Source organism: Chlamydotis macqueenii, chromosome 1 (assembly GCF_036417535.1).
Source record: "Chlamydotis macqueenii isolate bChlMac1 chromosome 1, bChlMac1.mat, whole genome shotgun sequence".
Lineage (NCBI taxonomy): Eukaryota > Metazoa > Chordata > Aves > Otidiformes > Otididae > Chlamydotis > Chlamydotis macqueenii.
Genome location: NC_141556.1, coordinates 84,189,674 through 84,216,815, shown reverse-complemented (window position 1 = coordinate 84,216,815; position 27,142 = coordinate 84,189,674). Strand labels below are relative to the sequence as shown.

Below are 27,142 nucleotides of genomic sequence, written 5' to 3'. Positions count from 1 at the left end.
AGAAGGAAAAGGCAAAGTCATTAGTTCATTAGTAGTTGCTGGCTGGTGGTAGTGTTGCTACAGTGCTTCCTTATATGCATGCAAGGATTTACTGCCATTCTGAAGCCAAAGAGCCTATGATCCACACCCCCACAGTCTGATTCAGAGCTACTGAGCCTCCGTCCCAAATGACAACACTGCATGCTGTGTGTTATGGTGAGCTCTTGCTGCAGGCTGTACAGCAGCAATCCATCTCCAGCTGAAACAAAGAAACGCAAGTGACAAGTGATCAGGACCTGGCCTGGGTCACTGATCAGCAAAGTTCCCGGTGTTTTTTTCATCAAAAGTCTGTTTGGTCAGATGTCTCCATGGCAGCCTTGCAGGAGGGGATGTTCTGAACTGGTGGATGGCAGCCAAAGCATCTGCTATTGGCCAAGGGGCACTTGGCACAGTACACCCATTCCTACTGCTGCCACTGTATAATTTCAGGAGAGGGAAAGAGGTGGGGAGAGGCTGGCTCCTCCCCCCATCCCACCTCTTCATTTAGTCTTTGCTAGAAAGGAATTGCCTTCCCTAAAAGCAGCTTCACTGATTTCAGAGGAAGAGGGCCGTTCAAGACTGAGCAGCAAGAGCCCCCAAGATGAGAAAAGCCGTCCTCCTGAGCCTTCTGTTCCACATGGCAGCTGCTTTTCACCAACTGTGAGTGACGTTGACTTCTGTTTTGATCTCTTTCACGAAGGCATCAGTCTAGGTGGATGGACCACATTCCATGCTGTCAGCTCTCATGCTTCCTGTTCTATCAGATCACCCCAGCGGGTAGCTGAGTAATTTACCTTGCCTGCCATGCATTAGATTGACTCCTGTGAGTTAAAATACAAGCCATCTTTTGGGAGGGCTTCCAAGTCAGACCTTAGGCCCAGAGATGTTTGCTTCTCCAGTTGCTGTGCCAGATCAAATCACTGGTGTCTAGACTGCAAGGTTATGAGGCCACTTCTGAAGACTGCAAGGGAAGGTTTTGGGAAGTTCAGGAGATGACTGGAGTAAGGGATTTGAAAAAGATTATAGGGCTGTACTTAAGCTAATCAAGCAGAAACTATTTCTCAAGTTATCAGAGAATCAATCTGCTGGGTTCACTGTGGCTTTTGAATATTGACTGCAACCATGGTACATTGCTGAGCAATTCTGCAGTAGTGAGTAACTGCAGGGAAGCTCTTCTGCATCTCTGAGCCTCAACCTGATGCCACCTCTGATGTCTTCTTTTCCCTGCCCCAGACATTACCTGGTAGTGATCCCTGCAGATCTCCACTACCCATCCACCCAAGTTGCCTGCCTCCATATCACCTGTTATGAAGAAAAACTTCAAGTGAATCTGGTCCTGGAGCGCTCTGCAGGACGTGAACTCTTAGTGCAAGAAACCATCCAGAAGGAGAAGACTTTCATGTGCACTAAGTTCTGGGTGAGCCACCCTAGGCAAATGCCATCACTGATTTTCCCTTCAGAAACTGCAAATCCCTTGTGTTGCTCCCTAACCAGGGATGACATGCACAGGGTCTACTTTGCCTTGGATTGAGCCTGCTAGGAAGGTGAATGAATGTGTAGCCCAATACAGAATCTGTTCATCAGCACTGAATTCCCCTTCTGAATCTAATTTTTAAATTGAAATTATATTTGTTAAAATCTACCACACTTCTGGATACATAAGGAGAACCCACCTGTTTCCCTCTCTTCCATCCCAGACCAGATGAAGTAGGTTTTGCTCTTCTCTGAAGAACTTGTGCAGCTAAAGCTTGGGAAAATCATAGAATCATAGGATCATAGAATGGTTAGGGTTGGAAGGGACCTTCAAAGGTCATCTAGTCCAACCCCCCTGCAAGAAGCAGGGACATCCCCGACTAGATCAGGTTGCTCAGAGCCTCATCCAGCCTGGCCTTGAATGTTTCCAGGGATGGGGCATCCACCACCTCTCTGGGCAACCTGTTCCAGTGTTCCACCATCCTCACTATAAAAATTTTTTTTCCTAATATCTAATCTAAATCTACCTCCCTCTGTTTTAAAACCATTACCCCTCGTCCTATCACAAGAGGCCCTACTGAACAGCCTCTCCCCATCTTTCTTGTAGGCCCCCTTGAGGTACTGGAAGACCACTATAAGGTCTCCCCGGAGTCTCCTCTTCTCCAGGCTGAACAGCCCCAACTCTCTCAGCCTAGGTGCTCCAGCCCTTTTATCATCTCTGTGGCCCTCCTCTGGACCCTCTCCAACTGGTCCATGTCCTTCTTGTGTTGGGGGCTCCAGAACTGGACACAGTACTCCAAGTGGTGTTTCACCAGAGCAGAGTAGAGGGGCAGAATCACCTCCCTTGACCTGCTGGCCACACTCCTTTTGATGCAGCCCAGGATGCGGTTGGCCTTTTGGGCTGCAAGGGCGCATTGCCGGCTCATGTTGAGCTTCTCATCCACCATCACTCCCAAGTCCTTCTCCTCAGGGCTGCTCTCAATCCATTCCCCGCCCAGCCTATATTTGTGCCTGGGATTGCCCTGATCCACATGCAGGACCTTGCACTTGGTGTGGTTGAATTTCATGAGGTTGGCACGGGCCCACCTCTCCAGCCTGTCAAGGTCCCTCTGGATGGCATCCCTCCCTTCCAGCGTATCGACAGCACCACACAGCTTGGTTGTCATCAGCGAACTTGCTGAGGGTGCACTCTATCCCACTGTCCATGTTGCTGACAAAGATGTTGAACAGGGCCGGGCCCAACACGGACCCCTGAGGGACACTACTCGTGACCAGTCTCCACTTAGACACCGAGCCATTGACCACCACTCTCTGAGTGCAGCCATCCAGCCAACTCCTTACCCACAATGGTGTTTTGCATGACATATTGCAGTTTTTGAGGACCTGAAGTCATGCAGCAACTCAGCTCTTAGGAGCTACTGAAGCGCAGTTGGATGGAAATGGATGTGATTGTTATTTTTAACCAGCATCTTAGAGCTGATTAATTGTTGATGAGAATTTAACAAAGATCTAGGATAAAGCAGACATGCCTAAACAGTATCCCTTCTATTATACAGTATATTCTGTGCTGAGGCTGCTGGGATCTTTGGCTGCTGGAGTGAGGAAGACCCTCTGATTGTCTTTTCTAATCTGGCTTTCTTACTTGTACATGCTGGGTAGTTCTGAAGGACTAGCATTTCAGGCTGTGCTACACCTTGATCTCTCTCCTTTGATTCACTGCTACCATCTCCCACCTTTCTGGCATCTGCCCATCTTCCTGATCAAGTCTGAAGACTCAGAGGTGTCAGGCACCTGCTTGTCACCAGAAGCAAAATTCTTTAACCAGGGAGAAAAAGGACAGATTCTATGACATGCAGGACCTCCTGCTGTCATGTAGGACTAAGTGAGATTTGGATGTGATCTGGATCCAGATATTGGAGAGGATGTCCCGGGACAGGTGTAGGGGAACTGGTTAGTTCTTACACTTTAGTCCCAGTTCCTGCTCAGGACCCCAAGAAGATTACCCGGGGGCTACGTGCTCTCTTCTCTGTCTGTGTAGGTTGCACCTCCAGCTGATGGCACAGAGGAGATTGCCACTGTCAAACTGATCATCACAGGTGAAGAGGTCAGTATTGAGGAGAAGAAAAAGGTCCTGATCCACATGGCAAGCAGGGGCACTTTCATCCAAACAGACAAGCCCGTCTATCAGCCAGGGCAGACAGGTGAGAACTGCAAATGGGAGCAACCATGGGCCTAAGGCTTTCTGCTGGTAGCACCATATGGAAATCTTGCGATTGCGTGAAATTCATGAACAGCCCTAGCAGAAGGCTTTGAGACAGTGTCTCTTGATGTCATGTTTTCAGCAGCTGTAATGTCCAGCTTGTAGTGACTTTGAAGTTGCAAGAGGCAGTAGGCCGTTTTCCATGGTACCTTACATGTGGGAATGTCTGTGTTGTCACAAATATGTATAGAACGGAGACAGAAGCTGGGGAAACAGATAGAGCAGGGGTCTATAGGGAAGGACTGAGATCTGATAAATATATTTCCATTTTACTTGCCTTCAGTGAAATTTCGCATTGTGACTCTGGATGAGGAATTCACTGCACTCAACGATTCGGTAAGCCAGCCCTAGGGCGCTGTGGAAAAGGCAGCCTTGTTCCATATTTGGATCCTACTTCCTTTCTATCCTGCTCATCTGCCAAAGGTCCAACTTTTCCACATTCATCCCTTAATGAGTGACCAGAGGAGAATAGTAACTCAAGTAAAAGCTGGTAACTCAGGAAGATGACAGAGTTGTACATGTCTCTTGCTCCTCTTGATAAAATCGTCATGCAAGAACAAGCATGGGATATACTGATTCCTGATGTGATGGTGTATTGTGGGGAGTGAATAGTTTGCAAGTCAGGTTTTCCTGGATGTGTGGTGGGGAGGGGTGCTCTTAATCTGGATCCTACTAATTGGAACATGGGAAATTCTGATTACACATTAGGACAAACTTTTTCATTGCAATGATGATCAGATATTGAAACAGGTGCTCAAAGAAGGCATTTTCATCCTTGGAGATGTTCAAAACTCAGCTGGAGAAGCCTATGAGCAATCAGCTGTAAGAGGACGTGCTTCAACACAGTGTTCAACTAGATGACCTCTAGAGGTTCCTTCCAAACTATGTGATCCTATGTCTCTATTACCCCCTTAAGACTGCAGCTGAGCTAGAGCTAGATCTGTTTAGGTAGTGAGTTTTCCTGATGGAGGACTCTGCCAGGAAGTCATTAGCAAGTGCTAGGTGACCTCCAGATTGGCTTTTTCTTTCCCTTCCTTCAGACCTTACTGTAATGGACCCACCCAGTATTTCTCCTTTTTAGTAATGTTTGTTTTACTTTATATTGTTGTTAGTGCTCTAAATTTCCATATCACTAGTTTCACATCCTTCAGAGAGGGCTTTACATCTGAAGTACTTTGTATGTGTTGCTGGCACATGTTTCTGTCTTCTAATGTTTTGACGTTTTTCTCTCCCCAGATTTCCCTGTTTCTCCAGGTAAGTGATGCTGAAAGCTAGTGTTACAGTAATGTTGATGGCAGCTATTTCATTAGGCTTTTCATATTCAGTTCCTTGTAGATTTTACAGACCTCTGACTGGTAGAACTTAAAGATTTCTTAAACTGACATACTCCTTACAGTTTCTTTTTTATGCACTTACTTGAGGTTATGCTCCCAGTTACTTCAGCAGACATCTGAGTTGTTCTAGACTTGCAAGGGTATAGACAGGTCAACTTAGACCTTTATGAAAAAAAGTTAGAACTGTGAAGGATCTTTATTTGAGATTAAAATTTGGATAAGTGTAGAAGGAGACTCAGAAACTGGGAGCAGAATCTGAGCATTATATTGTCTTCAAAATTTATTGACTAGCCTATACCAAACCTCATTCCTTAGCTATAGAATCAGTTAGTCCATAGCACTGAAATCCTAAAGCTCAGTTTCTATGGCGTGCAGGTCAGTGAGATGCTGGAACAACTGTTTCTTCCTTTCTTGTGGGTGTAGGACCCTAAGAACAACCGGATAGAGCAGTGGCTGAATGTGGTCCCCCAAGATGGCATTGCAGATCTATCTTTCCACCTAAGTGATAAACCTTTGCTGGGGATATATGTCATCAATGTAACCAGTGCGAAAGCGTACGGCAGCTTCTCCGTTGAGGAGTATGGTATGAACATGTGGGGAATATGACTGAGCTGCGGAGAGGACTTTGCATTCTTGATCCAGGAAGCTGGATGTTTAGTCCATGATAAACATCCTGGGAGCAAATGGGAAAAGTAGTAGCATCTGTCATAGAAAAGAGTCTGAGCTGAAGCTCAGGAGAGAGACCACTTTGGAACCTTGGGTCAGTATGTGGGAGGAATGTTGTGCATGGTCCCAGACCTTTGACACAGTTGACTCCTGCATATCTCTGCGTCAGACAAAACAAGGTCATTTAGGATGGGCTTTTCCAGAGAGTATGAAGTCCAGTGCCATCCCACTTCTCTTTCATCTCCTAATTAATTGTGTTGAAAGGCTGGTCTTCTCTCAGTGCAAATAGCTATCAGAAGTGCAGGGACATGGATATGTTTGGGTTTTAGTTTGGGAAGGAGCAATCAACCAAGGACTACACACAAATCTGTTAAAGAAACAATGGAAATCTTCCCTTTTCCCTTCTCACTACCTTCCTTCTCCATTTCCTGGCTCTTATTCCACCATAGTCTTCACGTTGATTCTCTGGAAAGGCTGTCCCTGGCCAGTGTTTCCTACAGTTCTCTATTTTTTCCTTCCAGTGCTGCCAAAATTTGAAGTGATCTTTGAGGCACCAAAGCAGATTTATGCCCTAGATAAAACCTTCCCACTGCGGATATGTGGCAGGTGAGGATTCTACTTGGAGGGATGGTCCTGTGTTAATTTCTGGCCTGATAAGCACAAGATGGCTAGGTAACCATGAGAAGCTCAGAGGAAATTTACTACACTTCAGTTACAGGAGGCAAGAATTTTCATGGCACCTGTTTGCACCCTGATGCAACACAAAACATTCCTATAACTATCCTTCTGGTACTCTAACGCCCCTTTTCTAAAAACACTCCACAAGTCTCCACACACAAAACCTGGGCAAACAGCCTACCCTTTGACAAGCAGCCGTTTGTGGGGCAGAACGTGGCAGACATTTGGTGTTCATCTCCCTGCAGAACAAACTCATGGGAAATGAAGGGAAGATTTTCCAGATTATGCTCTAGAGAGATGCAAAAAGGAATTGCCCCAGGTACAGTCCAAGGACAATGCTACAGTTAACAGCCTCATGTAAAAGTGCTTTCTTAATGAAAGTCACTTTCTTAATCACCCATGCTTCTGCTCATAACATGATGCATGCCTTCAGCATATCCTAGGGTTATTGCAGTTGATGCTGATGTAAAGTGCAGAGCTCTGTGCTGAGTCAGCACTTACAACACTATTTTCCCAGAACAGATTAGTTCAGCACTGATTATATCACAGAGCCCTTGATCTCCCATCACAGCAGTGCCCTAGCCTGGCTCTGCTTACTGGGTCAGGGCTCCTGGTCCTGCTGTATGGCTGCCACTCTTGTGCGATATTGTGAATATCCATGAATAAGTGGTCTCTGCATCTGTGCAAAGCAAGCCCTGTCTTCTCTCACTGTGTGTGATTGTCTCTTCCTTTCCCTGCTCTCCCAAACAGATACATCTATGGCAAAGGTGTCCAGGGGATGGTTCATGTGAGTCTTTGTCAGAAGATAGCCCCATTCCTGCCCAGTGCTTCGAAACCTGATCTCTGTCAGGAATTCAACAACCAGGTGAGAGGTTAGCAGGAGCTGAGCCCTATGTAGAGACATTTGTGCTCAGCCCCAGGGTAACGCAAGGCTGCTGGAGGCTTCAGGTGAAATAATAGTGATGTTACGCCCTGGTTTTGTCTACTTTTGGCCAGTGGTCTACCGGTGCTGCCTCTTAGTGTCTGTGCTTGGTGACTATGACTGGGTCTACATCCTGTGTCTGCTTCACATCCTGGACTGCTATGTCAAAAGGCAAGCTCTTTGAGAGCTGTTTCTGCACCATTTGGGTAACTTCTAACCTAAGTGCCTTGTGCAGACCTTGTTTCCTCTTTCCGTACTTTCAGACAGACAAGATGGGTTGCTTCTTCACAAATGTGAGTCTGTCCTCCTTCACTCAAGACTTCTGGTACTATCAGGACAGCATAGTTGTAGAGGCCTCACTGGTGGAGGATGGCACAGGTAACTCTGAAAACATCTCTGGTGGCTGGGAAGAGGCATTTGAAGATGCACTAATCTTACCAAGAGCATTGGAGACTTTCAGGCTAGCAAGGGCTCTGAGCTTTCTGAGCCCATCGGGGCCTGCGATCTGCCCTCACAGATACAGACAGAGCCACCAGTTCCTGACGGCATGGCACACTTGCTCTGAGGGCCTGCAGTCTTGGGTGGTGAAGCTTGGGGAGCTCTCAAAGGGCTAGAAGTAAGTGAGAGGAAGACGAGATCTGCCTCTGGGCAGATCACCTCTCTCGTATTAAATGTGTATGCAGCTGAACAGGAGCATCGGTATTACCAGTGGGTCAGTCTGCAGGGAAATTGCTGAGGGGTACTTGGCTTCCTCCCTGGCCCTGCAACCTTATGTTTCTGTCTTGCTGCTTTCATTCAGAGATACACGTCAATGCTTCCCACAAATTACTCGTGTCCAAGACTGCCGGGATGGCCCTGTTTGATGACATGAATTCTTACTACCACACTGGAGAGATGTACAGGGGGAAGGTAATTCCCAGTTACAGTCCTTTGGAAGGATGCCTTCACAGCAAGTGTTACCTAGCATCTTGTCCAGCCTCACCTCCAGCCAGGGGCTTGGGAGGGTGTGAATGACTCCCAGAGACAGAACTCTTAAATTGTCAAAAGTGAGATTAAACACCCAAGACGGCCATTTGCTAAAATAGCCTTGAGTAGTAGCAGCTATGAGGATCCATATGTGGGGAGAAAACCCAAACATTTGGAATTTCAGCAGCCAAGAGGCCTTCTGCTCTGAAGGGGTAGAGAGCATAGGGGTGAATGAACATGGTAGTGGAAGTGATAATAAGGGATAACCAGTAGCAGAGTTGATAATATTGTTAATGACTGGAAGAGGGACCTTGCTACCTTTGGAACTGCTGCTCCTGACTTGGAGAAGCAGGAGATTCTGAGCACTGATAGACTCTTTTGTACTTCTCTTGCTCACCGTGATGTTCTCAGATTAAAGTCATTGACTACCAAGGCAAGGCACTGAAGCACAAAGAAGTCCTCCTTGTAGTAAGCTGTGGTGAGCAGCAATTTAAGCAGAAGTACATCACTGGAGACTCTGGGATGGCTTCATTTAGCCTGAACACGACTGCTTGGAACAGCACCTCAGCCTCCCTGGAGGTAAGTGAGGAAGAGTCTGTCTTGTTGGCAGGGGTATGTATGCATCTCGGAGCTATTTACTGACCTACAGACATATCCCCTCTTCCTTCTTGAAGGACAGTAATTCAAACGTGAAACACCTCAGCATGTTTTGGATCTTGGCTCCCTTTGAGAGCTTGTTCTTCAGATCCCAGTTGTTTTCCTCATGAGCTCTCCACACAGAGACCTGTGCTATGGTGTTGCTCACACCTGATCAGAGCTTCTTATCAAGCTGCAGATAGTGTGCTTTGCAGCTGACTTGCTTAACTAGAGAAATTAACTGTGGGGTTCTTTTTTGTCTCACCAGGCAAGTGTCCTGCATCAAGATCTGGATAAAGAGCCTGAGACAGTTGATTTGAGCTACCAGCAAGCCTTTTATTTCATACGTCCATTCTACAGCACCAGCAGGAGTTTTGTCTCTATTGTCTCTGTTCCAGAAATGATACCCTGTGGTAAAAAGCAGGCTGTCCAAGTGGACTTCAGAATTTATGAGGAGGACCTGGAACATGGGCCCAAGCGTGTCATTTTCTCCTACTTTGTGAGTTTCTGGGGAAGTGCTAGTGGGTGATGGCCCAAGGCACAAGATGAGCATCTCCTACAGATTCAAGCCTGATGTTTGATAGATTTGGCTCAGCCCAGGACAAGGTAGCTCATCCAGCCATCATAGGGCTGGATCCTTGTTTTGATCCTGGGGCTGCAGTAACAGCAAGAAAAGCAGCACCTGTCTTTTGGGCTCTGCGCAGGTGCAGGGCAGGTATTAGCTTTACCTCGCCTCCCCCAAGTCTCAGATCCCCTGAGGTCTTCCTGCTACCTGAGAGTGAGTAAAGCTTATATCCCTCCCCCTGCCCCCATTTAATCTCCAGTTTCAGGGTTACTTTGATCTGCACAGTGGTCTCAAAGACTATGTAACTGGCATTTGCTTATCTTTCTGTATTCTTCCCTAGGTCACAGGGAAAAGAGGGATAGTCCATGCAGGTCAGAAGACTGTTTGGGTTGGGTTTCCAGGAAGTAAGTACATTCCCCTGTTTCATGTCTAGCAAGCACTCAGTGGTCTGTGGCATCACATCTTATTTGGATATGGAACATAAGCTTAATTGCAATTTAGAGCTGGCTCACCACTTTTCTGTTGCACTAGAGCAGCGTGCCTTTACAGCTTTCATGTTTCCTTTACTCTCCTGCTTGGTACTGAGAGAACAATACTCAGCATTTCCCAACCCATAGGCTCATCCTCTGTTTTCTGCATTTTCAAAGAAGTCTCCTTTTGCTGCCCCTGCAAGTGGCATGAAACTCTACTGCTTTAATTTGCAATTGTATCTGAGAATAATCTTTGAGTAGTTAGGATGCCACAGCTTATAATTTTGATGCGTGTTGACTGACTGTTGTCTACTTACCCAGCTCTTTTTTATAAAGCTCAAATTATAGGTGCTTTGGGACAAAGGTCGTCTCTCTGTTGATGGTGGGATGGGAGATGTTTTGTGATGGGAAGCTTTGAAAGATATCTGAGACTCTCACTCTTAGTGGAGCTAAGCTTGAACTCCAAAGAGCAGTTTCATCTCCTTGGGGCAATGAACAGAACCAGGAAGAGTCTTTTGCTGCTCTTGAATACCAGATCCAGAGATGTGCTGATTGTTTCAGTGGTCTCCAGAAATCTCCTTAGTCCTGGTAGTCTTGAGGAAAGGAATTAAACAGACACATGCAGAATGGCAAAAGCTGATCAGAGTCTATTTTCACTACCAAATCTCCTTTGTCTTCTTCCCTCTTTCCTCCATCTAGTGCTGAAAGGCTTCTTCTCCATCCCTCTTACCTTCAGCTTGATCTATGCTCCAGCTCCAAGACTTGTTGTTTATGTTATCTTCCCTAATGGAAAAATCATCGCTGATTCTGCCGTCTTCAGTATCTCCATGTGTTTCAGAAATAAGGTAGGATTTCTGTCTGAGGCCATGACTAAATATGTGAGAGTGCATGTATCTGCTGCAATGAAAGAAGAGACTGAGGAATACATAATATGTGTAGCTTGTGTGTGGCTGATACTGTGTGGGATGCCATCACATGAACTGCAGTATATGAATGGTGAAGTGTGCTGTGATGTATGGAGCAAGTATGTGCTGAGCGTTGTGGGAGCTGCTGCAATGTTTCAGAAAGGCAGAGAATTCCTAGGTCTATCTCCATAGGCTTGTATAGCAACTGCAGCCCAGTAGGGTCATAGCCCAGCACAGGTTATTAGTGTGATTCCCAGGAGGGCTAAAGGCTGCTCTGCTGCTGCAGCAGACACGTAGACTTGGTAGCATGTGGACAGCTGAAAGTGGCCGATGGAAGAAGTGGATTTTACTGGCCATCCAGAAAGAGTTAAGCACTTGTCATTGTGACATCTACGGGAATCTGCTTTCTTGGCTGTGTCTTGCTCTCCAAAGATGAACTTCTGAGGACTGGCATTATTGCTGCTCCATGCTGTTTATCTGCCGTGGACAGTCAGATTCAAGCAAGAACAGGAAGCACTTCAGGAAACTGAGACCAACCTCACAAAGAGCCTGGAGATAAGGACTAGGCTTATTTTTGATCTGAGGCTTTTGGAAAAGGAGCAGAAGGACAGCTGTGTGAGGTGTGTATTGTGGCTGGCTGGTTTGCTGGGTAAAGAGCGTGCTGTGTTCTGACACAGAAATGTCTCAGGTACTGTGAGCTGCGCACACTGCTGGTTCCGCCTCTGCCATCTGTTAGAATCTCAATGTGATGTTTTTTTAAAATACATTCTGAGGGTCCTTGTGAGATTCCTCAGGTTTCCATCCAAGGCAAGTCCTTGGAAATGCTCTTCATGTAGGTCCCTTCCTTGCTCAGGAAGTGATAGGGTGGCCAGCAGCAGAAACATTACTCACCTCTTGCCTCCATTCTTCCTATCCAGGTGGAGCTGGGCTTCTCAACACCCAGGACCCTTCCTGATTCAGAGGTTGGTCTCCACTTGCTGGCAGCTCCTGGGTCCACGTGTGCTGTCTGGGCTGTGGATAAGAGCATCCTTTTACTGAAGCCAGGGAAAGAGCTCAGCAGCTCCTTGGTGAGTGAGCCTGCTCCAACCTCTTCCCTTCCGTTGTACTGACATGAAGAACAAAGGTGACAGACAGGCAATTGCATCTGTGCAGAGCTTATCTCCCAGGGAACTCAAAGCACTGTCCGGAAGGATCCACATTGCTCTCAGTGTGGCATGGGTGAGGATTAGGTGGCATGCATTAAGAAAGAGGTTGAACATCACTCAGTGCACTGGTGGTAAATGAGCTTCTGTTGCTCTGCCTCATGTTCAGTTCAGCGGGTTGTGCTGTCTCTATCAGAGAAGAGCCAGAGAATAGTGACAGTGAGCCTGGGCTTTCAGGCATGCATTCATGCACAGTAGCCAGGAGCAATTCAAACAGGCCTTGGATGTATGACAGGAAGGGAATGCCAAGTTTTATTTGTGCTGATTTTTTTTTTCTTTTTCTTGTTTTCCAAGATCTATGAACTGTTCCCATCTGTTTATAACTCCATGTATCCTCGCCAAATGTCTGAAGATGATCATTCATGCAGGCTCCCAAATTCTGATGAGCCTGATGTGTTTACAGCATTCAGGGTAAAAATGATTGATTTGATGGGTTGGGATAATTCATTAATTGAAGGAAGTGTGACCCCCTGACTTTATGAATATCCTAGGAATGCCACTACAGACAGTACAGGGAACAGGTCCAGTTTAGGCCCTTGTAATTCATTTGTTATTTGAATAAGTGACTTGAAATTGTTGACCAAGAAGAAATTGTTGTGTGGTTACTGCACTTTGGTTGTGTGATTCAGGATGCCAAGGATGATTGGTTACTTTAATTGGATTTCACATAGTATGTTTAATCTCCACAGCACGAGCAATTGCACTCTGCAGACTGAGAAGGCATAGTACCTAATAAATGACCATGTGATTGAAAAAGAATAGATTTGGTTGACTCAGGCCAGATGAATTAGCTCAGAAGACCTTTTTTTTTGTCCATTGCTGAGGATCTGAATAATTCCCTCTTAAAATGGAGCAAGAGAATACTAAGCCAGAGGACAGCCAAGTCCCCACAGTGTGAGGGGACAAGAAGGCACAGGGTACAGAGCAGAGAGGAGAGGACAAGTTTCTGGTGCATTAGTTGGGTTATTTTTTCCTACAGGAAATGGGGTTGAAAATTATGTCCAACACCAATATTAGGAAACCCAGAGTCTGTCCAACCACTCCATCAACAACTATGCTGCGGGAAACAGCAATGTTTACTTCCAGGCCCATGTTGATGTTTGCCCAGCCCCACAAGGCATATAACAGTAAGCATTTGCCAACTATTTCTTCTTACATGGGGTGCTCTGTCTTTTAGATGAAAGCAACTCTGGGTTTGAGCTAGGAGGCAGTAATTGCTGTAATTGCAAAAGGAGGAGCAAGAGTGTGTCCTGGCTCTAAACCTGTTGTGCTAGTGTGAGGCTGGCTGGGGCTCACAGCTTCTGGCTCTGAAATGTAGTGAGCTGTCTTGATCCCAAGTCTTATCTCTGATGTGATGGAATGGTTGCCCTTCCATTGGTGCCTACAAATGCAAGTAATGCCCACAACACCTCTGTTGTTTGAAATGAAGCAAGGGATTTTAAAATTTGGAGTAGCACCTTCTGTTCCAGTGCCATGCTTCCCAAGAGCTGACTGGATGACCTGCAGCCTCAGCTAGGATGGAGACATTCTGCTCTAAACCAGGGCCCGAGGACCCTGTGGTGACTGGGTCTTTGTTATTTCCATCAGAGCATCTGACATCTATCTATCAGCCCACTATGTTTTCACCTGTTTCTTCAGCTGAAGAGAGAGTACACAAGCATTTCCCCAAAACCTGGATATGGAATTTGTATTCTGTGGGGTGAGTAAACTGAGTAGTGGGGGTCCAGTCTGGGTGGCTTAGTGTGACGGGGAATGGCAGCAGGTACAACTGGATTTAGATCATAAGCTGCTGAGAAAGATGTCTAAGGACATATGTCATAGGGCTCATACCTGTCAGGCTGTTTCTCATCAGAGCTGATGTCTACATCGAATGCATTTTCTGGTACTAGATGATCATACAGAAGTATTGTCTGTCCATGGAAGGTGGCTGGCATGGGAAGATCTAGGAAAGTAGGTGCGATGCAGCAAAATAGCTTGATTTACTGCCTGCACTCTGCTTGTGGTAGCCCTGTGGGCCGGCATTTCCCAGAGTGTGCTCACAGGATGTATCCTGGGATGCAGGGGAAGGCAATCTCCACAGAAGTCCTTCACAGGACTGGGAGTTGTGTCCTATGACAAAGGCTCAGTGAGTACACAGGGTCTGCTGAGGTAGCTTTTGGAGATTTTTCATCTCTGACTTTAAGAATTTCTTGCCTGGTGTCTGGAGACTGGAATCTACTCAGGCCAGATGCCCCCATATGTACCCTCTCCTACCTCCACTGTGCTTCCGGCTACGGCCATCTCTTCAGTCTAGCAGCAGATATCTCCTATGTGATTTATCCACCAGCCTGATCTGAGCAAGCCAAAGGTCTCCATGTTGTATGTGTGGCCTTCATGTACATGCCTGCCAAAAGTTAATGTCTCCAGTTATTGGAGTCAAATAATATAATTAGCTTTAGCTAGGGCTTTTTTGTGTCGACTATGGTAGCAGCCACAGAACAGTCTGCTGCTCTCAGAAGCTGTGATGTGGGCAGAAGCTAAGTCTGCCCTGTCTTCATGTTGGACCTCAAGCTGTCAGTGTCTCACAGGAAGATGAACAGCTTGATCTGTCCCTTCTGCTAAGTTCTACTGATGTTGAGCCAGTCTTGTTGCTCTTCTGGTATCTGGTTCTCCATCCCTAGGCCAAGAAGAATGAAACTGCTGACATCTCTAAAGCATTTTTAGATGTGTGAAGGGCAAGTGCTGTCTGAGAAAAGCATTGAGTGTGATTGATGGCATCTTGCAGCCATGTAACCTATTGTCAAAAATGTTCTGTTGATATAATAATCTGAGGCAGGGGTCCCCACTTCTACAAGGACCTACTTGTAACCCTGCAAGGGCTACAAGTTCAGTAGAGGTTAGGGGTTAGATTGAGGTTAGGGGATGGGGTGCACTGGAGAGAGTGGTGCAGACCAGGTCACCTGGTGCTGCGTACAGCAAGATTCAGTGAAATGCTTCTGTTGCTGTCTACTTCTCCTCAGTCCCAGTGGGAACAAGAATGTCAATGTCACTGTGCCTAACACCATCACAGAATGGAAAGCAGGGATGTTCTGCACAGGACGTAATGGCTTTGGACTTGCTCCAACCTCCAGTCTACTTGTTTTCAAGCCCTTTCTTGTGGAGCTCACACTGCCACCTTCTGTGATCCAGGGTGAGACTTTCAACGTGAAGGCCACAGTCTTCAACTATCTGCAGCGATGCGTGAAGGTAGGTGAGCCCTGATAGGCTCTGCAAGAAAAGCGGGGAATGGGTAGGAGATGGCTGAAATCTATGGCCTGTGATGTTTATCTTGTTACCACCTGCCATCTCTGCTGCACCTTCAGATCCAAGTGACCCTGGAAGAGTTTGCACACTTCCAGCTGGAGTCATGCAAAGGCTGTGTCTACAGCAGCTGCTTGTGTGCTGATGAAGCTAAGACCTTTCAGTGGAGTGTCACAGCTGAACAACTGGGTGAGAAGAACAGGGAGTTAGGGTGGTGGAATTGGGAAGGGATGAGACCAAGGCGGGGATGTTTTGTAAGAGCTAACATGGAGTGAGCACTTTTTTGCCCTGTTAACCAGACAGTACTTGTTTGCATTCATCCTAAGGTCATGATTACTCACAAGTGTGTGCTAGGAGGTACAGAATCATATAGGGCTCTGATCCAATTTTTTGTTGTCAACAAGTGACTTCTATTGTAGTAATGGGAAATGCTCCTCAGAAGATGTTTTACGTACCTAAACGTGTTATTTTCAGGGCTCGTGAACATCACCCTTAGCACAGAGGCCGTGGCCACTGAAGAGCTCTGTGGTGAAGAGACACCGTTTGTCCCAAGCCAAGGACAGAAAGACATGATCACCAAACTCCTTCTAGTCCGGGTCAGACAAGCTCTTCTGTTACCTAGACCTAAAAGTGGGCTTTGTGCAATTCCCAGGTTTTGTGCAGGGTAATTTGGAGAGTTAACCCTTGCTATTAAAAGTGTGTAATTAGAATTTCAGGGCCTGAGCTGGGCCCAGCCATGAGGACTGATGGATGTGGGAGGTAGAGGGGTATCTTCATACCATGGAAAACTTTAAATATGTACACTCTTTTATGTCCTCGTTCTTGAGCTCTCTGCTGAATCTTGCAGTATCTGTTTCACAGACATTCAGAGGTTATTCTGAAAATGCATGTGTTTTCTTATCTGGAATGAAAATGGTTGACAATAATTTACATTTTTGTGTGGTAATGATGTTACTCCAGCTGACTGTACAGCCCAAACCAGGATTTTGTCCATATCTATTTCTAATCTACTTGTAATCCTGTTTCTCTTCTATCTGCTCATTACAATGCTACTTTTATGTGCTCCAACAGCCAGAGGGAGTGTTGGTAGAAAAGGCTCATAGCTCCATCTTGTGTCCCAAAAAAGGTAGAGAGATTGTTTTCTTCTTTCACCCTGCTCATCCCCCACTTCCTTCCTAACCACCTGCTGGGTCTTTCCACTTGCTGAAATATTTTCTCTGTCAACACCAATCTACAGAAGCATACTCTAATTGTGGTGCTAGCTAGATCTTCCCCAGGGTAAGGATGTGGGGAGGTCCAATCTTTTAGCATCAGCATCCCTGATAACAATGTGATAGCTTGAAGCCTTTTTCACCTGTGGTAATAAAACTAGACTACTGAATATGGCAAGGCTGGAGGATGTGACTTTATGATTGCTGCTGCCGCCTTGAATTTTATGGTGTATGACAGCGCTGTAAGCTGATTTTGAGAGAAGGAGGCGTATTGAGAAGACATACCTGCAACTGAAATCTGAAACTAGATGGAGTAAATTATGTAAAGAAAAGCATGAAGGTGGCTTTAACCACTGAGAGTTTCCAGGAGAAGATCCTCTCAATCTCTTTAGAAGAAAGGCTGTTAGGATAGCACAGTCACAATGAAGTTGATGGAGGGAGTTGAGGGTGGAATAGGTTTTTGAGGTGATTGCAACCTCTGTGACACGAAAATGGGATGTTAGCACAGAACACTCTCTGGGGATTTTGAAGGCTGTTTTAATCAGAATCTCTTTCTTTTTCTCATCCCCACACATCTTACCCCACTGGTGTCAGGAAATCCAGCACAGGAGTCTGTGTCCCTGATGTTGCCTCTAAATGTGGTTGAAGGTTCAGTCAGAGCCACCATCTCGGTCACTGGTAAGGAATTCAGCTATGATAATACCCTTCCAAATCATATCTCATATCTCATAGCCCTGGAAAAGCCCAAACCCAGAACCCCATGCACCTTTTCTGAGGTTTCCGAGGCTCCACTGCCTTGTTCTTCCCATGTGTGGCTGTGTTTCCTGACTCCAGATAACCTAAAAGACTCGAGAAGGGAGAGGGTGTTCTGTTTACAGGCTTCCCCTGCTAGGATAGGAAATGTATCCAGCCCATATGGAGGGCACAGTGGAACTGATAAACTGGCTGGGCAGAGGTGCTCCCACACTGCTGTGCTGGGGCTGTCTTGCCTGGTGCACTGCTGGGAATGAGTCACAGGTAGGAGGAGGTGAATCCCCAAACGTCCTCCTCAGGAGGTGGTCAGGGTGCCTATGGTCTGATCCAGGTGACCTCATGGGGACAGCACTGCAGAACCTGGACCACCTGGTGCAGATGCCCCATGGCTGTGGGGAGCAGAACATGGTGCTGTTCGCCCCCATTGTCTATATACTGCAATACCTGGAGAAGACGAGGCAGCTGACCCCTGAGATCAAAGAGAGAGTAACAGGATTCCTGCGCAATGGCAAGTACAAAAGACCCATCCTACTCTTTTGCCTTCCCCTGTGTGCAACCTACAAATAGTTGCCTACTCCCCTTCCCCCCAGAGCACTCAAACAATTATAATATTAACATTACTCCATTCCTTGCCGAGTGATCTCACTGCAAATACCATTCTGAGCACTAATGTCCTATCCTGCTTCCCAGGGTACCAGATACAGCTGCAGTATCAACACCCTGATGGTTCCTATAGTGAATTTGGTATCAAGGATGAGTATGGTAATACTTGGTAAGCCATGGGCTCTCTCTCTCTGCTGACTGACAGCCTGGAGGTGGGCAGCTTTCTGCTTCCAACATTGAATCCTTTCTGTCCTATTGGACCAAAAGTATTCTAGATGCTTTGTGGGCTATGGCATCCTGGGGTATGCAACTGTCCTTGGGACGAATTGTCCTTGGACCAGCAAATAAGGAATAGCAGAACAATAGGTGTGGAGAGACCCACCAGTTTTAAACTCTCACTTTTTCTTTTTACTCAACTTCTGCTTTGATTCTTTCTTTCCACTCATTCTTCCCTCTCTCTCATTCACTCCATCTTCTTCTGCTTCTCTCTTCCCTCTCATGCTTTTTTTTTCCATTCTCTCCCCAACCAGGCTGACTGCATTTGTAGTTAAATGCTTTGTCCAAGCCAAGCCATACATTTTCTTGGACAACAGGACCATCCAAGCTGCTCTCACCTGGCTGGAGTTCCACCAGCTTCCCAATGGTTGCTTCAGAAATGTGGGCCAACTTTTTCACACAGCCATGAAGGTAAGAGCCAGAGCACCTTGAAGGATGACTCAAAGCAATTCTTGCCAAGTGTTTAATTGTTTAGTTCACTTTCCTGTATTGTTCTGCTTTCTTGCATGGGAGCAAGCCAGGGATCGGTGAGACCTTTATTTAGAAGCTTCAGGTCTTTGTGTATTTCCCAGCTTTTTGAATGTTTATGTTTTTTGTAGGGAGGTGTGGATGGGGAGGTCCCATTGGCTGCCTACATCACTGCTGCATACTTGGAGGCAGGAGAGACACCAGAGGTAAATATTGTGATTCTTTGCCATGCTCTTGCCTTAAGATCTGAATCCTGAAGAGCTTAGTGGCATCACTGAGGCAGGCAACAGAGTGTCTTAGAGAGGCTTGCAGACAAAGTAATAGAGTGGCTGAGGGATAACTTGCCACTTCTCAGGAAAAAGCCTCATCTATCCCTTGAGTAGGTCATCAATGGCAAGGGAGAAGGTGAGGTTAGACTACAGGGAGCCACTGGAGTTCATGGCTAGATACTATGCCTGTTTCCCAGACTTTGGCTGCTCATTCCTGCTCCCCCACCACCCCATCCTCCTACCCCCTTGTACTATATGCAGCTAGTAGTGAGTTGTTAGGGAGGAGAGGTTGGCGTAGCTGCTCCCGCAGTCAAGTAAATAGCCATAATGACATTTTTAGCATGTTTTAGCTTTCCAGAAGGAGGGTGTCTGGGAGAGAAGTGCTGTAGGGAGGCGCATGTTGTGAAGTAGGGCAGTTGGAATTGCACACCAAAGTAATAACAAGAGGGAACTCTGAGAAGTGCTAAAGATCATAACTAATTACTCTGTGGTACTGACAGTTAAAAAATATAGTAAACTTGATGGAGAAATGCTATCGCTGTAGAATTTGAGAAGCAAATTTCTCTGGACATAAGAAAAGTAAGTGAAAGAGCAGTGCTTTTCATTGCAGCTGAAAACAATGGGCTTAGGGAACAAAGCGAGACAGATGGAAATTAACATTCTTTTTGGCAACAGATATTCTTCAGGTCACCTTTTTTCACCATAAAGACAATTAAGTGTTGGGACAGGTTGCCTAGAGAGGTTTAGTTGTCTCATCTTTAGAGGTTTTCAAGACCTGACTGGATAAAATTGTGAGCAACCTCTTCTGATCTCATAGCTAACTCTGCTTTGAACAGGGGGTTGGATTAGAGACCTTCAGAGGTCCCTCCCAATCTGAATTATTCTGTCATTTGGTAATTCTATGAACTGTCTGAGTTTTGGTCGATTTTTGTGGAGGAGGCTTTTCATTAAACTGGATGACAAATATTTGACACATACTGTGCTCTGCAGCAGAATGAAACAAAAGGACAAGGACCTTCATCCCAGTAGAAAATTAATGAAGAGTTTGTTGTAGGTTTAAGAACCAGTTTTGTGATTTGGGAAGGAAAGTAAAGAGTTACTAAGAAGAGACTAGACTGTACTCCAAATCCATGAGTAAAATCCTGATAGGAAGACAAATAGGACCTCAAAGTAGTTTACATAATGAGCTAGTGGAAGCCACTACTCTGTCCTGAATGAATACACGGGGGGTGACTTAGTGCTCTGATAGTGGTGATTGATAGAAAATGTAGGCTACCACAAGGTAGGAGACCTCATGGAATTCCTCATACTCCATAGAAGATGACAATAGTATTATTAGCTCAGAAAGGATTGTCCATTGTGAGGAATGCTTCATTGCAGAAGCAGATTTGTTTATGTGAAAGTAACCAGACAGTAATTTAATTGGTCATACATGCATAAACCATTGTTTTTTTAAAAAATGGTCATGACAATGAAAGACACTCAAAAGTATCAACGTATAAGTAAAAATACAAGTCTCATAGTAGTTATCATAACCTCAATGAAGGAATTTGCTGAGTAGGTGTGTGGGTAGATAAATGGGAAACACAACACTTGCCATATCACCTAGGAAAAGGGTGTCCTTGAGTGGGTTATAAATGCTTTACAGAGAATACACAATCACTGGAGGCCAGAATTCTGAGAAAGAGTTTGAAGATGTCCTGCAAAATGCACTCAAAGTCTTCTGAACAGATCCTACTTTTCCTGACAAGCATACCTAAAAGGCTTATGAAAGTTGTTAGGCGATAAAATGCAAGGAAAAGGTTGGAGATATTTTACACTGACCTGAATGAACTGATATTAAAGCGTAGTTGGTATGACAAAAAAATCTAGGCAGATAGCCCCACTCTGTATTGGAAATTGATCTCTTGGAACAAAACAGACTGTTTATGTTGACTGCAGAAATGAATGGCATGTTGTGGAGAAGCAGTTTCTTAGCTGGCATGTGACTGCTGCTGGGAAGCTAAATGCTTCTGTACAGTATGCACTTAGGACTGCTGTTGTGAACACCAGGATAAGCACAGTGTGAAAGCACTTCCAGTAGAGTGGCACTCTCAGTTCCTGTGTTAGTTTCACCAGAAGACACCAGAGCCAGATGGGTTATAATAGCTGTCAATCTGTTCCTAGGCAAGGTATTAAGATGTACGATAACAGTCAGCACTTCACAGGTGGTGCATCAAGTATTTTCACTTGAAGTTTGGTAGTTGTACAAACACTAGTGGTGTTATCTCCATTTTAACTGTCTGGGAAAGTGAGAGATTTAAGAAGGAAAAGGAATAATAAAGGAGCCTCTGAACAAATTCACAAATGTGATGTAATTCCTACTTAGGTCTATTCAGTTACAGAAGGTAAGTGTGCTGCTTGCAGTTATTATATTTAAGGGAAAGTAGAAAAGTAGGGCTTTTGAAATGATGGGAGCTTAGCTTACTGCTTCTGCTGGGCTTTAACAAGAGAGAGCAACCAAAAAGCGAGTTGGATCCTGGGAGCTTTTGGTACTCCATGAGTAGATACTATGAGCATTTCTGAGAACTGGTGGCTGCATCCAGTAATACTACTCTGCCATCTAGGGAGCACAAAGATGACACAGATATTACCTTTTCTCTTTCCTAGAAGGGCAAGAGGTGAGGAGCATGGCACACGTCAAAATAAATCATAAATGTAGCCCTTGTGTGATCCTTACTGAAAGAATCATAGAATAGTTAGGATTGGAAGGGACCTTTAAAGGTCATCTAGTCCAACCCCCCTGCAAGAAGCAGGAACATCTTCCACTAGATCGGGTTGCTCAGAGCTCTGTCCAACCTGGCCTTGAATGTTTCCAGGGATGAGGCATCTACCACCTCTCCTGGCAACCTGTGCCAGTGTTCTACCACCCTCATTGTAAATTTTTTTTTCCTGGTGTCTAATCTAAATCTACCTCCCTCTATTTTAAAACCATTACCCCTAGTCCTTTCACAACAGGCTCTGCTGAAGAGTTTCTCCCCATCTTTCTTATATGCCCCCTTTAGGTACTGGAAGGTACTATAAGGTCTGCCTGGAGCCTTCTCTTCTCCAGGCTGAACAGCCCCAACTGTCTCAGTCTGTCTTCATAGGAGAGGTGCTCCAGCCCCTCTTATCATCTTCATGGGCCTCCTCTGGACTTGTTCCAACAGGTCCATGTCCTTCTTATGTTGGGGGCTTCAGAGCTGGACACACTACTCCAAGTACTGTACCTTAACCAAGAGGCCTCTGGAAGAGGGGAAACCATAAAGTGCTGTAGATGCACACATATGGGACAGGAAACCACAGCCTTTGGCTCATGTTTGGAATAGCATAGCTGAATGCTGGAATACAATGCTGCTGAGACTGGTGGATTTGCTGCCTCCTGCCAACTGCAGTTCTAGTGTTCCAAGGGAAACTGGAAATCCTAGTAATCCTGTAAGGCACTGTAGAGGTGAATTGAACACAGTATTCTTGGTCAACAATCTGGGTGTAAGCATTTGCAATTTTGTGTTGTTGCTCTTACTGTGTTTGAACTTGGAAGACATAGTGTTCTTCCAGCAGTAAGGCATTCATTTCACTGAGGGAGCACTGCTGAAACCCATGACCAGCTAAGGGGAGAATCTGTCAAGCACCTTGCAGCAAGGGCTGGATACACTGCTTATTGATGCTGCACTGATACAAAGAGAACAGTGCAGGCTCAAGCACAGAGATGCTTGAGGGAATGTATGGGGTGCTTTCTATGCTGGCATATGCTAATGCTTCCTCTGTTTGTGTACCTCAGTGTTTGCCTGCCTCACATGTATTTGTGTGTGACCAACCCCCATGTAACTCTTCCCTGTAGAGCACAGTGGTGCGCAAGGCTCTGGGCTGCATCACTTCTTCCCTTCCCAAAGCTGTCAGCACTTACACCCAGGCCCTGCTGGCCTACACCTTTGCCCTGGCCAAGGACTCTCAACGCACGCAAGAGCTACTTGATATGCTTGATCAAAAGGCAATCAGAGCAGGTACGGGAACCTCAGTGCCTGGTGAACATCAGAGAAGGGATAAGTGATCTTTCTGAGCTGTTGGTTACATGCAACCTGGAAGGACCATAGCCTTACTTCTTAGGTCCTTCACCAAAGAGTTTTTAGACAGCCAGTCTACAAACTCAAGATATGTGCTGGCGATATTGTGGTGTGGGTGCTGATCTCCTTCAAACCTCTCATCCTTTTGTGGTACCCAAAGTGAAGGTTGGGCTCTGAGAGAAGTAGGCTTTCTTATTCAGGACTGCAAAGTGCCAGAGAGGGAAGCAATCTGGCAAGTTGTCCTGCCTCTTGTTAGTCCATGACCGCTAAGACTGGCTACTGGCTAGCTAGCTAGTATCAAGTTGTTAGTGGACCTGGCAAACAGGACAATGGAGAGGTACTGTGTATGCAGATTATTGACATATTCGTTTTTGTGTATCACCTTGGTGAGTAATATGGAGTGTTGGGTGTTGCAAAATACATGGGATTGCAGTTCACCCCGTGACATGATGACCCAGCCAAGAGGTATTTACTCGACTGTCTTTACAGACAGACAGAAGCCACTGTGCTTCCTAGGCCTCAGGATTTCTTTCCTTTCATCCCTCAATGTAATCTACTCCCTTCCTTTGCCAGGTGGGCAGATCTACTGGAGTCAGACCTCATCCAAGCCCAGAACCAGTGCCGGCCGTTGGTCACAGCCACTGTCTGTGGATGTGGAGTTGACAGCCTATGTCCTCCTGGCCCTGCTCTCCAAGCCAAATGTCACAGGGTCTGATCTCACCACAGCCTCTGGCATTGTGACCTGGCTTACCAGGCAGCAGAATGCCTATGGAGGGTTTGCCTCAACACAGGTAACTCGTCTCCGGGGAAGGGAATGTTACTTGAGAAAGAACCTCTGCAATCTATGCACAAAGAATGCAAGTGTGAACACTTTGAGGAGAGGAGCCCTTGTATTTGGAGGTCCTCGGGACAGTGAGTTCAAGTGTCTTTGGGTCTCAGAGCTGCAAATATAATTGTTTCTTCCTTTTCAGGACACAGTAGTCGCTTTGCAGGCCTTGGCTATGTATGCAGCACTGACATACAGCACAAAAGGGGTTGCAGAAGTGAGGGTGAGGTCCCAGAGAGGCTTTGGGAGGAAGTTCCAAGTCTCCTACCAGAACCGGCTATTGGTGCAGGAGGCAGCACTGACAGAAGTCCCAGGAAAGTTCTCAGTGCAGGCCCACGGCAGCTGTTGTGTCTTTACCCAGGTAGGTTCCCACAGACTCTGCTGTGACAACCCTCTCTGCTCATCATCTTACCATAAACAAAAGTCTCCATTGCAGCTCTATGCAGCAAAATGTGCATTAACTGGGCTTTAATTCCAGCCTGTTGCCAATGCAATAAACCTGTGTGCTGTAAGAGGCTCAGAGACAGAACATGTCCAAACATGAGGACAGTGATGCTTCCATGGCTCTCAGGATACTGGAGGATGGAAATGTTGTACGATGGTCCCAGTGCTGTGCACCTGACTTGCACAGTCTCAAGGGGAAGGATGAGGAGAAGGAGCTCCAGCTGGAAGGATCAGAAAAGGTTTCCAATCTGAGTGACCTTTATTTTGGGTACTGGGATGAGTGTGCTCACTGTGTATGGTTTATCTAGTCACTGTCTGGGGTTTGTATCTTGAGGATTAGAGTAGTTAGTGAAAAAATGGTATGACAGATGACATTGAACTAGTTATCCGTGTTTTATCTTGTCTTTTTGCCTCTCCCTGCAGACAGTGCTGAGGTACAACACGCCCTCCCCACAGGTCTCCACATCCTTTGCCTTACGAGTGAAAACTGAGCCAGTCAATTGCACCGAGGATGATACACACTCTGTCACTGTCTATGTCAACGTCAGGTGACTCTAAAGACACAACTCCACTTGGGAAGGAAAGCTAGGCATGACTGGAGAGCTGAGGGATGCTTCTTGTCTGCAATGGAGGCAGCAGGCAGTTTCAGCAAAAGGGTCCAAATGGAAGGTGGAGAAGGAAATGTCTCCATGGGAGGGGAAGTATTTCTGAGGGCTTTGGTTCTTGCTAGGAGGAGGAGTGCAAGTAGTCACCTCAGACTGTGGATGCTCTGAGCAGTGCAGCCATCATCTGCCCCTGTGAGAGGAAGCAGTGACTGCCTTGGCCCTGGTCCTGGGTGGCCTGCCTGGCTCAGGGTCCTACACAGAGGGTACGGTGGTGGACAGAAGGGGAAGCTGAGAGAGACTTTTTTTTATCTTCTCCCCCAGGTACACTGGGAAGAGATCCACTTCCAACATGGTGATTGTGGAGGTGTCCCTGCTGTCTGGATTCGTCCTGGCTCCAGGATCCGGGATGTCTGTAAGACGCCTAGAATCAGGATGGTGATGTGGTGTCAGTGGGACCATCCATGCCCAAGGAGAGGGGGAGGTTGCATAGGAAGGTGTTGCCTGTCTCTCTCTTGAGCAATCTCACCATCCCCTGCTCTCTGCCACACAACAAACATGAACATGTACTATCTCTCCTTGTGCCTTAAGGATCGTGATCCTTCTGGCCCAATTCACTCAGCATATCCTTGACAGCTAAGTAGCCTAGGTTCCTGTCCTCGGGTTTTGTAGGAAGAGACTGTCCCCACAGATTGATGGGCCTGAAGGGCTAAGAGTCCAAAATAAGTTTGGAAGTGAGTGAATGAGAACCTGCCCACTCAAGCTCAAATAAACTTTGTTGGGATGTCTCACACTTGCTTTTCAAAAGACCGTACTGAATTGCTTCCTCTGCTCTCCTGTCTTAGCTGCAGCATTGGCACTCTGTGAGAAGAACTGAGAAAACACAAGGAGGTATTGCCATCTACTTGGACAAGGTATGTGTCTGCTACTAGAGAAGCTGCAGGAGTGGAGGACAGTGGCAGAGTTGTGTGGGGAATCCAGGGCTGGGCTAGCAGGGCAAGATATTAAAGATTCACCTTGAAATCCTGTGTTTGACTCCACAGAGTTGTTATTGCCTATCATTTAGGTGAGGAATAAAAACAACAGCTTGTAAGTGAACTCGTTTGCTCTTCTTCCCCAGCTGAGCCATAAGTCTGAGACATATGTCCTGCATCTGGAGCAGAAGATTGGAGTGACCAACCTGAAGCCAGGCCATGTCAGGATCTATGACTACTACCATCCAGGTGGGTGTGGGCTACCAGAGCTGTCCAGGTGTTTGCACTTGGCTCTGTGCAAGGATAACTTGGGTCTTTCCTGTCCTGTTGCAGAGGAGCAGGCTCTGGCTGATTATAATGTCTTCTGCACCTGAGGTAGGTGTGAGTCCCTTTCTCAGCCCCTGTACAGACCAAGCAGCCATGTGATGTTTCATCTGCAACCCAGCCACCTCTCTCTGTTCCAGGGAAGCCCTGCATATCTCTGATTCAATGTGTTCCCTTCATCTAGAACTATATCTGGAATTCGCTAGGCCTCCAGGAACTTTAGTCTCTGCCCTCTGTTTTCTGGATTTTGTAACAGTCTTTGCTTGATTGCCCTGTAGGCAGGACATGAAGTGTTTAACATGTGGCCATGCTGTGAAGGACTAGTCATAGCATTTTCTGACACTAGTGCATGAGACTGCCTGCCAACTGACTGGCAGTGTTCATAGATGGTTTGCACTATTCCAGAAGAAACTCCAAGCAGAATTAATGGTACTAGTTTCAGCTTACACTTTTTGGATATGGAGAGTCCCACCTCTTCCTGGGGAGGGGCTGAGATACAACAAGGGCACTAGATCAAACCAGAGAAACACTTTCCTTTGTAGAGTCCTCAGAGAGTGCCTGAGCTCCCTAGCTGTTAGCATCCCAGAGGTAATAATTTGGGTCATATTATTTGCTCTCTTGGTTACTCCCTCTTTGTGCTCTTGTTTCTCCAAGGACTTGGTCTGCTCCCTTACTGTGCTGTGTTTCAGCCAACAGGGATCCCACTAGTGCGAGATGCCCTAGGACAGCAGGGCTACTGCATTATTTCTTCTGGTATGATGAGGCATGCGTCACCTGGAAAGTCACATCTCAGTGGGCTGGGGCAAATCTCAAGTTGGATTTCAGGACTAAACCCAGACCAGGCCATCCTGCTCATCCTCACAGCCATTTCCTTACAAATTCTTTGGGGTGTCTGATTAATTCTGATTGTTTTAATCCAGGGATTTTCTTGCTTGT

At 46.2% G+C, this 27,142-nt stretch overlaps 1 protein-coding gene across 1 annotated transcript; it reads left to right on the top strand.

Moving 5' to 3' along the window:
- Positions 1–619: 619 nt before the first annotated feature.
- LOC104485682 (alpha-2-macroglobulin-like protein 1) lies at positions 620–27,142 on the top strand. The gene is made up of 36 exons (XM_086765036.1): positions 620–678; positions 1,252–1,435; positions 3,530–3,692; positions 4,035–4,087; positions 4,988–5,005; positions 5,509–5,668; positions 6,273–6,357; positions 7,180–7,294; positions 7,615–7,729; positions 8,151–8,260; positions 8,729–8,896; positions 9,222–9,452; positions 9,859–9,922; positions 10,688–10,833; positions 11,811–11,960; positions 12,390–12,506; positions 13,075–13,222; positions 13,683–13,794; positions 15,095–15,320; positions 15,437–15,563; positions 15,849–15,970; positions 16,446–16,500; positions 17,180–17,263; positions 17,670–17,846; positions 18,029–18,110; positions 18,472–18,628; positions 18,817–18,891; positions 22,814–22,976; positions 23,610–23,827; positions 24,008–24,227; positions 24,734–24,854; positions 25,233–25,323; positions 25,760–25,822; positions 26,029–26,131; positions 26,216–26,257; positions 26,896–27,142. Exons 1-35 carry the CDS (start codon positions 620–622, stop codon positions 26,254–26,256), a joined length of 4,323 nt encoding a protein of 1,440 aa, XP_086621162.1. The 3' UTR covers position 26,257; positions 26,896–27,142.

Bases quoted from the DNA above. Each gene is read 5' to 3' on its own strand.
- LOC104485682 (XM_086765036.1), top strand. From the start codon at position 620: ATGAGAAAAGCCGTCCTCCTGAGCCTTCTGTTCCACATGGCAGCTGCT. The intron at 22,977-23,609 runs GTACGGGAACCT...TTCCTTTGCCAG, and splicing joins TCAAAAGGCAATCAGAGCAG to GTGGGCAGATCTACTGGAGT. The intron at 25,823-26,028 runs GTATGTGTCTGC...CTTCTTCCCCAG, and splicing joins TTGCCATCTACTTGGACAAG to CTGAGCCATAAGTCTGAGAC.